Source organism: Pangasianodon hypophthalmus, chromosome 3 (genome assembly GCF_027358585.1).
Source record: "Pangasianodon hypophthalmus isolate fPanHyp1 chromosome 3, fPanHyp1.pri, whole genome shotgun sequence".
Classification (NCBI taxonomy): domain Eukaryota; kingdom Metazoa; phylum Chordata; class Actinopteri; order Siluriformes; family Pangasiidae; genus Pangasianodon; species Pangasianodon hypophthalmus.
Genome location: NC_069712.1, coordinates 28,736,107 through 28,748,772, shown reverse-complemented (window position 1 = coordinate 28,748,772; position 12,666 = coordinate 28,736,107). Strand labels below are relative to the sequence as shown.

The 12,666-nt window shown below is 38.2% G+C and overlaps 1 protein-coding gene across 1 annotated transcript in view; it reads left to right on the top strand.

Annotated features, from left to right (window-relative positions):
- mcu (mitochondrial calcium uniporter) overlaps positions 1–12,666 on the top strand; it is a 57,379-nt gene that overhangs the window by 34,466 nt on the left and 10,247 nt on the right. The window contains exon 3 of the mRNA XM_026939354.3: positions 11,310–11,373. Coding sequence (XP_026795155.3) covers positions 11,310–11,373 — 64 coding nt within the window. The remainder of the gene's footprint in view (positions 1–11,309; positions 11,374–12,666) is intronic.

Genomic DNA, 12,666 nt, shown 5'->3' with positions numbered 1-12,666 from the left:
ATTCATAACCTACAGCCATTTTCATTAAACTGCCTCCTTATTTACCTATAAGACTTATAAGTTATAACTTTTTTCCAGAAATCCAAGAAAAGATAATAAATCATTTCATTTTGGTAAAATATATTTATGGTTTCATAAATTTGAGCTGTCAAAGTATGTTGAATTATTATTATTTTTTTAAATGCCTGTTCTCCAGAATTAAGCCACGGCGATATCCAATGGGTTTTCCCCGACCGTCTCAGAAATACTCTGTTTTGTTCTTAGGTTGAATGAATGAATAAATAAATAAATAAATGCCTGTTGGCCTGAGCAAAATTGCATAGAGTATCATGATATTTTCTTAATGATTTATTGGTACAACAAGACTATGTGTGTCTAAATAGCAAATTACACTATAACGCATTACCACATAATATATATAATAATCAGTAAAAGACACCGAAGGTAACGTGCATCCTATGACGCATGAATACAGGATGCTTAATTAAACACCAGAGATTATATTACGTTAAGACACAGTGCAGTATTCAAAATTCCTGACTGAAGTATTTTATCATTAGAAATCAGCACCATATATTCAAAGTGGCATATTGCTCAGCGGCATTCCACTCTTTTCCGCAGCACCGGCTGATTGTAAAGCAACACCCGGTGATGTTGGGTTTGGAGAAGTGTGTAGGAGGAAGGGGAGAGCAGTTGCAGTGTGGTAAGATGTATTGCAGGGGCAAAACGAGGTGCAGTTGTTGCATTGCTTCATGTCTCGCATCATCAGTCAGCAGCCAGTCACTACTGGAAAGAGATACCGTGTGTGTGTGTAAGGAGTGGGGTTTCCCTGCAGTGTGTAGTGTGTATGTAAAGTCACATGAGACACGTTATTGCAGCTTACGTGACCTGCAGTCTAATGAACAGAAGTTGAGGGCCAACGCCATCTGTCTGTATACGCAAACACGATGCCTCAAACTGAGCAATCCGCAGGCTACCTCACACACTTGGGCGCGCGCACACAAAAAAAAGGCAGGACAAATAGGACTTGTCTCATAGTGTCAGTGAGATATGTCACCTCTGAAGCAATGTCAGATGTTGGCCAACAAACGGCGACAACATTTAACGCCTTGTGTAAAGCTCATGCGCGTCATATGTGCTAATATTTGAATGAAGTGTGCCATCACAATAAAAAAAAAAAACAAAAAAAAACATGCCAGTGCAGGGATGGACAGATTGCGTGTCAGTGATACCAGCTTTTCAGGTTCAGTAAGCTGTTGATACAATAATCTGAATCCTTTTTAATACTCCTATTAACAGTATTTCCAGAATCAGGGTATAGAAACAGTGCAACACGAAAACTGTTAACACTTTACTGAGCGAACGCAATAGCTCAAATAACGTCTTTATGTCAAGACAAGAGAGCAACACAGCTCATAGCCAAAGATGTTCTGCCTTTTTGTCGAGGGCACAAACAATACTGAATCAGCGACATTATCAGGAAAATAGAAAGACTTCTGTTTCTGCTTAACATTGTGCACAAAAGTCACTTATATTACATAGTCAGTATTAATGCACATAATTATTTTGGTAAAATTTAGAGTTAAATTGCATGAAGCGCTACTTTTTTAGCGTAGGTAATTGGAGTGTGTTCGCAAGCACGCTGAAGCATTCACTAGCTAGCTAATGAATTTGTTTGTCCACCATTTCCATAGTACGCAAACAGGAGCATGCATGTATTTGTAAAAGACATTTGTTTTTTTATATATATATATGGGGGAGGCGGGGGTATCAGTGTCATGGTTTAATCAATAATTCATTTGGTGCTGTGGCCATGTGAAGGGTCTTTAGCTGATTGGTGTCAGGCTAAACAATAGGTGAAAAAGAGGCCCATTAATTGGGTTTGCTTAGTCTTTTGATCCCATAGATTAAGAAAGTCAAGAAGGAGAATGCTTTTCTAAGCGCTTTTTGAAAAGAAAAGGATTAGACTACCATAATCATCTTAACACTTGAAGAAGCGAGCATCCATATAAAATGGAATCGTGGCCCATATTAAATGATATATTATGTTTGTTTTGTGTGTGTGTGTGACTCCTAACCCATCGTGCTTGGATGAATAATTGATATCACAATATCAATAATTAAATTAAATAAAAAAGTTCTGTATTTCCTTCAACACCAAAGAACAATTCATTACATTATACACTAAGTAAGGAATAACACTCAACACGCAACGTGCTGTTATAGGAAAATAATTTACGTTGGGGGTGGTGTGATACAGAGTGACGTGAAGCAGTTCACAATTTTATGCAATATGCATAAATATAATAAATAATAGAAAAATAAAGATATGATTATGAATAGAAAAATAAAATGGTACACCTTAGTAATAAGAACAACAGAATCACCACCATTAATGATATGCCCATAATATTGAAACATGCTTGAAAGACAATAACGTGGATGGCAAGGAAGTCTGCGCAATAATATATACAAATGAAAAAGGTGTATCCATGTAGACTTGGGAACTACCTATCATATTCCAGATCTGGCGGTGTGGCAAGAGGAAACGGAAGAGCTGCTTCCACTAAAAGAAAAACCGCTGAGCAGATTTCTGTCCAAACCAACACAGACAATTTAACTGTCTATAACTGTGTTTCTCTTTTTGTAGCCATAGACCCCTTTAACTGAATAAAAAATAAATTATGCATTCCCCTCAGTGTGGCTTTATAAATGAAAAAAAGCCTGCAAGACTTATAAAGCATGTAAATATTTATGCTTGCACGCGCGTTAGAAGCATTCCTTTCCAGCGTGATTTCAGTACGTTGTTATGCACTCAGCTTAAACCGGACAGAATTAACATATTTGTCTTCACTGACAGCAATGCTCGAATGCGCTGGCATTAAATAATATTGAAATTCTGAGCTAAAAAAAAAAACAAGTACTATGCTGTATTTCAAGGATTTTTCACTCAAATTAAAGTTCAATCAAAATGTATTGATATAAAGAAAAGTAAAATGGATTTTTTATATATTTCTAAATAAAGCTGGGACAATTTATCAGTTTAATTTGCTAGGTAAAACGATCACTTCTATTTTATTTATCACCAAACACTTTCTGTTTAGTTTTACAGAACTGACACACAGCAGAGTGGAGTTTGTGAGAGGTAATGGAACCGAGGGACACACTGCTAACTCGGTGCAGTGTGGCAATTTCTTCAGAAATCTGAAAACCAGAACCATCCATTTTCAGATGAACTACAGTCTTGCAGTGTAATATGAACAGATGGCACTTTTCCTTTCCTCTCAGATAGCTCAGCTGCGTCAGTTAATCAGCAATAGGTGCAACGTTGGATGAATAACTTTACTCATGTCTGGCAAAAGACATCATGAACAGTGTTGCGGATGCTCATTGAATTAAAATCGTTGTACACATCAGTTCATTGTCTGCCAAAATCTGTTTTTTTTTTTTCCATTTTTTTCGTCTCGTACTGCTGGCCATGAATTAAAGAATTAAAAGCTGTTTTTACAGTGTAATTATAACAGTCATAATTTATAATGATAATGCTATTCACTGAATAACTATTAGAAGCTAATAAGACTAAGTACATTACTCGCAATAATCCACATATACAACAGTTTCAAATAGAAAAGCAAGCCTTTTTTTTTCTTCTTTTTTTCTTTGCTAGACCACAGATTTCTAATTACACCCCTTATTTCCAACCATCCTCTCTAGTCTCACTACTTTCTCTTAGTTAACTGATAGGTTGCTGGTCCATTTTTTTAGGTGTATACCCCCACCTACAGCACAGAGGCCCTGAGCGACTCCAGCACATGAGCGTTTCAACAATTTCAACACTTCTAGGCATTCTTTTCCAACAGAAAAAGACAGGAAGAGATATATTCCCTCACATAAACACGAGTAAACAACACCCCAGAAAACATAAACTCCCACCCTCTGCATTTTTTTTTTTACTATAGTCATTATGTGTCTTTAAAATATATAACTAGTCATGAAGCGCATGAGCTCAGTGCTAAATCCTTACAGCTACAACACACACATGTGGCAACTTATGAAATTTATTGGGGATGCCAACAGCCGGCACATTTGTGACATCATTCAATTTCATAATCATTTCCCAGCCTGTGTATGAATAATATACTGCTAAAGGCCTTTCTGCTTTGACAGAACAAATCTACTCTCAGCACTCCTTGGCTTTGGGTTTGACCATATTTAATAGCAAATTATTGTACACATACAGTATATACACAGTACACACACACACACACACACACACACACACACACACACACACACACACACACACACATTTATGTGGTTGGAGGCATCTCTGCTACAGGATTATATTCTATTCTACTCAGGGTGAAGTCTTGAGAATTTCACTCACCTGCTCTTGACTCTTTAGGGTACCTACATATAAAGGGGAAATCCATCTCTGGCTGTAAATGGCCCTATGAGAGAAATGGGGGAGTTATTTCTGATAGGGCAGCAGACTCCTGTGATTTAGGGTGAATAGGATGATGACAACCATCAGGCTTGGGGCAGGAACATTTGTGAAGTGCTGGGGTGTGTATGAGTGTGTATGAGTGTGTATGCGCAGTGATATTAGTCAGAAAAATGAATGAGGCTGTTTAGGAGATGAATAGCAGGTTGTAGCTCAGTGTTAGAATGACATTGAGAATAAAAGCTTCTACTTCTCATTCTCTCCCTCTTATAATTTATCTGTGAAAACTGGGACCATGTAGAACTTTATTAAACTAAAATAATAGGAGGTGCTGCACGAGCTCAAACTGGAGATAATATATTAATTGGCAGTACTCAGACATTTTTCTTCCCGCCAAGTGATAAGTTTGCTGCATTTTAATAAAGAGGTCTGTCTGAGCCACATGGTGAATGACAATTGTGATATTCGCTGTGTGAGAGGAAAAATGTCAACTTTCTGCAAATGAGTGCAGCCACTAAAAATTGCATTTAACCACTCAATTGTTGATAAAATAATATTTGAAATGAGTGCTGACAAAATCAAGTGGAAAGATTTTTCATTGTTTTCTAAATGTATAATGAAGCACCGCAGTTTTATCCAAACATTTGTAGTAATAACGAAAGAAAAATTACATAATATTTACACAGAGAAATTCAGATTTCATCTACTTAAATCAGTTTTCTGGGCTCCGTATTCAGATTATGCTGAATACGTGCGTGTTGTTCATTTTTCTTAGTAGTAGTTCATTTAGTAGAAGCATCAAAAACTGAGTTTTCTATAGCATCTAGACCAGGGTTTCCCAATCAGGGGTTTGTGAGACCATGATGAACATGTCAATGACATAAGTTAAATTATAGCAATATATATGTTTACAGGTAAAAAAAAATGTCTATGAAACCTTCTGTACATACAGTGAGGAATATTTAAAATTTGAATTTACTTGCATGAGCAGTGACGAGGCCAAACCCTTTCCCATGTGTGTTGTATGTTTGAAGCAGCTTTCTAATGAAAGTATGAAGTCTGCTTTCTTAAAAAGACATTTGGAAACAAAAAGGAAAACCTGGTCATAAAATCCAACAAGGCAAAGTTACGTAGATTCAAAAAAATCAACAGAAGCTGTAAACAGGTAAAACTTTTTTAACAAGCAAAAGATTTATTTAATGTAGAACCTCTGGGAACTCCTGGTCCAGACCTCCGACTTTGAACACAAGTACTTGCGTTTAAACCTGAAAAAAATCAGAGACAGAAAATGCAGACTGAGGAAAGAAATAGCGTTTTTTTTCCTTTGCTGTCAAATATAATACAATGTAACATAAAAGCAAGAGGCAATATAAAAAAATGAAAAATAAAAAAGACAAATACGGCGTTATATGACTCAGAAGATTGTATGCATAAAAGTGTCTGGTATATTGCCAGTATACAGTAATGACTGCATGAACAGTCCTAGTTATACTTATGAATTAATGGCTGCACATTTGGTTTATTTATCAAAATGGCTTCCTCCCTCAATATTAGGCTGCTTTTAAAATAGCATTTGATCCAGCACATCCTATTATTTTGCATTTTATTTTTTTTATCATCGTGCACACAAATGAATGAAGCCACAAGATACTAAATCAAGGTCATGAAATCGTAATGTGTGTCCAGTGAGGAATATATATATTTTTTTAATCACGCTTTTAATTTGCTACTTTGATTTGTCAAATTAATAAAATACCCATGTTTTTGTTAATTCAATGAACTCTCTTGTAAAGAGAATCCTCCGATGTTCGTGAGCAATACTATTAATTAAATAATTAATAGTGTCATATTTATACATTTAATATTGGCCTCAGTTAGCAGTCCCAGTTTTTTCCGGGAGTGTATTTACAAACCAAATCATTCATTTCAGCATGACATATTGTGGTTACATGAAGCTGTCAGATAGCGGAGCAGGAATAATACAGTCTACAGTTTTTTTTTTCTGTACAGCATTCCAAACAATTCTACTTTCATTTCTTAACTAACAATGATCATAACCACACCCTTAGCGACGTCTTTGAAACACTCACCAGTGGCGACATGGTGCAGAAACCAAAAATTGTGTACATCTGTGGCATATATATATATAAAATCTGCCATATCAGATTAAACAGTACAGTGATGAGGACTAATGCTGGGAGAGTGTGAAAGGTGTGTGTTGCTGATGGATACAAAGGAAACACTCAGGCAAACATGCTAACGTGCTATGCTGGTCTTGTAAGTGCAGTAAAGCGGCATGAAGGGACTTGTCGCATAGCAAACAGGGGAATACCGAGATTCAGACAGCAGCAGGACAAGGTTAAAGAGAGAGAGAGAGAGGGAGGAGGGAATGCCGGCATGAAGAGAAGTGAGGGGTAACCCCCCTCTCCAGGCAAGGGATTCCACTGCTGCAGTGCTCAGCATTTCCTGCAGTCACTCTCCCTCCCGCCGCTGTGCTGCAGAGTGCGCGCACACACACACACACACCCACCCACACCATCCTCTCTGTCGCTCTCTCACAATTCTGCATCCTTTGTCTTTCCCTCTCTCTCTCTCTCTCTCTCTCTCTCTCTCTCTCACTGTCTCTATCTGTCACACTGTCTGAATGCAATTGACTTCAAGGTTGCTGTACTATTGACTGCTCTGCTGTTTAATATTTCAGCAAGCCCAGAGCGCCGTCGTGCAGAACTGGCATGAGCGGCTTTTCTGAATGGAGCCGCCAATCCCACTCCACATTTTTCACCAATACACACAGTACAATACACACAGTACAATACACACAGTACAATACACACAGTACACACAGTGCAGTTTACAATAACACAATGTGGCTGATGCTGTACATGTTGCACCTCACATGCTACATGCTCTTTTCCCTAGCTTTGCCTAACTGTACTGGAGTTTTAGAAACCTGTTCCCTGAGATATGATACAGCAGGATGCACGACTGCTGTCAGATATAAATGTTCTAGTTTAGCTAAAAAGGTGAGTGTATGTATGTGTGTGTGTGTGCGCACACGCTGCTGAAACCTGTGTGTGTGAGAGAGAGCGAGAGCTGACATGACTCGCTGCTGGGAGATCGGCTTGTTAACTCCTCATCACTAATTAATGTCAGTCCTAAGTCAAGATCCGCAGTCCACAGCCCACCTGCTGTGCCACTGCAACTCCTGCAGAGAGGACACACACACACACACACACACACACGCACACACACACACACACACAAAGCATTAAAGCTATCTGAATGAATTTCATTGTTCGAAATTACTATTTGGAGTTATCTCGTAGTTCTTTATTCAAAGGCAAAAAAAAAATTACATTCAAATATATAACAGTATAATTCTTTTGAACAATCTAAGTCTGTGCAAGTCTTTTGAAACAATTGTTTCCTAAACGTTTTGGCAAAAAGACCCATATTGCTTGATGTGAATAAATGCATTATAAATGATAAATACAAATCAATCTAAAATATATATAAAAAAAACATAATATGTGTCCTAACAATGATGCAAGTAGATAATAATTTCCAACAGGCATTCATTGTAGAGGGTTTTTGTTCGTTTGTTTGTTTTGGTTGAATTTCGACTGGCATTGTATTAGGCATCTAGTGCACTACATAGGTTTTAGAACATAATTATGCTATACCATAGGTAGTTAGCATACAGTCAAGTGCAGATGTTGGCATACCGATTTTAGCAACAAGAGAGTGTTAGTTTCGCAGAGAAACTAGACTAGAGTCACAGATGTTCTCGCACTTCCATTCCTGAATGTGATATAAGGATTCTCTAATAGTTTATATAAAATGGATAGTTTCAGTTCTAAACTCTGAGCTGAATCTGAAAAACGAAAGATCTAAAATCTGATGCACATCTGTGACCGCATCGCAATAAATGAATTCTGTAAATAAATGTGCCAGGTATTAAACCAATAAAACAGTTTAGGCATAGTACATCTGTTCATATAATGCCCTTTGTCTCCACTTTGTGTCGTGTCTAAGAACTGTTAAGAATAAGCTATTCTTCCGCCGTGCAGTGTAGTCTGTTTGCGGTAAGCTTAGGCAATTCCAGGCATGGATTAGGGCATTCCATGGACAGAACACTGGATTAAGTGTAATGTTTTATTGGTTTAAAGCCCGATTTTACAACTTAATCTAAAATATACTCATCTTTTGCCTTTATAACTGCCTCTGACTTGTCTTCTGAGCATTCCCCTCAGTCTGTAAATATCAGCAACATGGAACATTAATGTGGGAATTAATAGAATGAATGAATAACTATAAAACTTAGTAAAATTCTTTTGTTTTGCTTATAAATAAAGTGCCACGATTTCAGTTTATTTGGTTTATGCAATGTGAACTTATAGTGTAAAAATTACTGCTCTGTCTGTGGCAGTGTAACATAACACCGTTAATATTTCAGTACGTGTCAATAGTAAACGTTTTAAGTAATTAAATGCCTTTGTAAAGGAATGTGCAACCCTCCTTCGCTCTGTGCTATGACTAAAAAAACAACAACAAACTGTTGTGTTGAGTGTGTGGTGGAGACTCAGACATTCTTAATTGACAGTCTGGGTGTTTACAGTGGTGTGAAGAGGTTTGTGTGTGTGTGTATGTGTGTCTGTGTGTGCGTGTGTGATCCCGTTATAGCCCCCTTTGCAGATCTTGTGCTCTAGGTTCAAATAGAAGATTGATAGTCAGTCACTAGTGTGTGCTTTGATTGGTTTGTTCAAAGTGTGGAGTGTGGTTGCATGTGAAAGTATGTGTGTGTGTGTGTGTGTGTGTGTTCATGTGAGGATGAGCAGGTGGTTACTGGTCAGCTTAAAGCAGATGTGTATGTGAAACAGCTTGGCTGCCCAAGACCTGTGTTTTTCTCCTCCGGATCTGATCGACAGTCACGCCCAGCTGCACAGTTCAGTTAGAAGGCAGGGCAAAATACCTGAGGTAATATAATCAAAGTTCACCATTTGTAGAGTTGCGGTTTGATGTTGTTCAGTGACACTTCACGTATAATTTTAGTTGTTGTGCTGGGTGTAATTAATGTGAGACATGTTGACAGAGCTTTTTTTAAGCAGTTCTAAGAAAATTAGTAGTGCTATACAGTGCATCATTTCAGGCTTTGCCATTTGTCACAAAGGTAACCATATATAGTTTCAGCGTAGCACTAGAGTCAGCTGGAAGGAAGGGGAAGGCTGTGGTGTCATTGAAATCACGCTTTGCCTCACAGGCAACCAAGGGATATAAAAATTCCAGCTCATTAAGGTTAAAGTTTTTATTCTGAACAAATGACCAAATAAAACAATAAAAGTTATAAACTTTTAGTGATATAAATGTTTAACTGTGATCACTGTAGATCAGTTACGTATAATGTTAAGATACTTTCATATTCACATTCATAAATGCAGTGTTTAATCCCTTTTTAAATCAAGCCCTGGTGGGTTTACCTGCTTGGTGCTGTTTGTTTGTGCAGGTGAGAACACAGCAGTCACACTCAAGTGTGTACCAAAATAATCGATCTGAGACAGTTTGAGCAAGGTGCTCTCGGTCCACAGCCGAGTGGACTCTAGTTTGGTTTGATTGCAGTGAGAAAGTGATTCGACCCTGAATCGACCTAACTGCAGGCAATGAACCAGACATGCAGTGCACTTTGGATTACATGCGTCATTTTTTTAGATGCCAAACTAGCACTCATCGTATTTCTGCATTTCTCTTGGATATCTGGACTGTAGAAAAAAGAAAGAAATGTTGGATGCAGTCCACAAAATGTTGTAAACTTGTTGTTTATTTAATTACTTAACCATCAGCTCTGTGATTTTGTGTATGCGTACTTACCAAAAGTTGGTCTCCCTTTTCCTGTCGCTGTATTTTTGACCAATGAATAAAACAATTTTATGATTAAAACAATTTCTGCCCTGCCTATTACCACAGCAAATGTTTTTTTGGTTTTTGGTCTGTTTTATTATGTGCTGTATGAAACCAATACAAACTAAATGAAACAAATAAAAGACTCAGCAAATTGCATAATAGGTAAGAAATGATCTTAATACACCAGCTTCTTTGTGGCAAGCACAAACTCACTGGACGCTCTTCCCTTCAATTTCCAGGCACTCAATGCAGAAATTCTTTCCCTGTTAGTCTCTCCTTTTCTCCATCTGTCCCTGCCTGTGTACAGCTCAGTGGAAAACATGACGTGCTTCCCCGCTGGATGCCGTTCACCAGAGAACATCAGTAATCTATACCAAAATAGAAAGAAGAATGAGGGTTAAAGTCAAGCAGTTTCCCATACTGCCCCCCCCCCCCCTCTCTCTCTCTCTCTCTCTCTCTCTCTCTCACAAACACACACTCACACTCCTTTCATCTCTCTCGGCTCTTTCCTCAGACCACAGTGATCCTATGACAGTAATTTAATGTGTTCCCCTGCAACAAATGGCCTATTCTGTCTGAAGTCTATTTGAAGTGATCGCTGTTTCTGTAAACAATTCTTGGTTTTATTACTATAATAACATGTAAATACTGACTATTAGGCCCTTAACCCTCAACTGCTCAGATGTATAAAAAAATGAGATTAAATGTAAGTCGCTCTGGATAAGGGCATCTGCCAAATGCCATAAATGTAAATGTAAATGTAGTTGGTATGTAATTGTCTTGAATTAGATTGTGAGTGTGTTACTGGGGATATTTGGTCCCCACCAAGATAAAAAACATGCTTGTTTTAGTCATGAAATGAGCATCTTGGGCTCGTTCAACAAAGACCAGCTTATCTGCTACACTAAGTTGAAATGTGTAATGCATTACACTCATAAATCAGCCTCTTGTGTTTGTGTCTCTGCAGGGCTGGAAGGGAACTCCTACATGGCAGGCTCAGAGGCTGCTGTGCTCACCTGCTTCTTCAGAAGGTGAGAGAAAATGGATGGGTGGGTGGTTGTGTGTGTGTGTGTGTGTGTGTGTGAGAGAGAGAATGTTTTGTTCAGAGTTGTCTCGGTGATACAATCACAAGCGGACAGCTGAGTCACGTAACTATTCACACCTGGTATTTTATGTGACTCAAATGCACTCCACTGACCACTCGTGATCTTGTTTCCTCAGTAGCAGGGTTGCCAAAACTCGACCTCACTTCTGACCCACATCCATAATACTAGCCAACACCAACAGAAAACTTAAACAATGTGTTTATATTTAGCTGTTGGATGTCAGTTCTTGCTTGAGTCATAGAGCGCTCTGATTCATTTATAAACGCTATAGCCTGCTCATACTGTTGTCTGGCTGTGTGGTATTTTGGGCAGCTTTTGCTCATATAATCATGTTCCATGTCCTTTCAAATAACCAAAAGCAGGAATAAAACTTGAGTGCATACATAAATTCAGTCACTGCATTCTGAAAGCGTAGGGACACGTGTTTAAAGGGAAAAAAACACATCTCTAATGAACATGACCACAGTAAACATAATAAATTTAAATATACTGTCAGTTAAATATATCTGCACCTCGGCAAGTGTTCTGAGTTCTCACAACACTCGTCTGACCCAGTTCGCACCTCTATTTAGTGCTGTCCACTTGTCAGCCGATCACCTGAGACGGATGTTACTACCAAGTCTGTAGACTAGCGCCAGAGAGCAAGCATGAAACATAATTTGTTTTAACCCCATGTGAATCAAACAGTGTACCACTAACCACTAAACCACAACACAAGCTGAATCATACTGATAGACAGGAAAACACACTCCACTTGTCTAAACATTAAGCATTTTTCATTACAGTCCTGTTGCATTTTCAATTTAGCTAATTATTCATTAACAGTATGAACCTCGTTTACATTAACAGCAAACAGTAATAGCCCAGAATTTAACATCCGCCCACTCACGAGCTTAATTGCGCCACTTTTTGGCAAGCACATCGTTGTCCTATTAACACAAATTACCGGGAAAGTGAATATAAGTGGCAGGCAAGTCATGCTCTGACTGAAAGCGGTTTACACATGGCGCATGATGACGTACTGCTCACAGAGGTTTCCAAGTGATTCTTTAGGGCTTGTTTGAGCTGACTGTATGCAGAAGAATATTTACATTTTTTAAATGTGTTCCAGTATTTATCAATAACAGCAGGCTTTTAGCAAGCCTCCCAGTGCACTTATATAAGGCAACGATGATTCAGAGGCACTCTGAATGATCTATACAAGCAAGATATTTAATG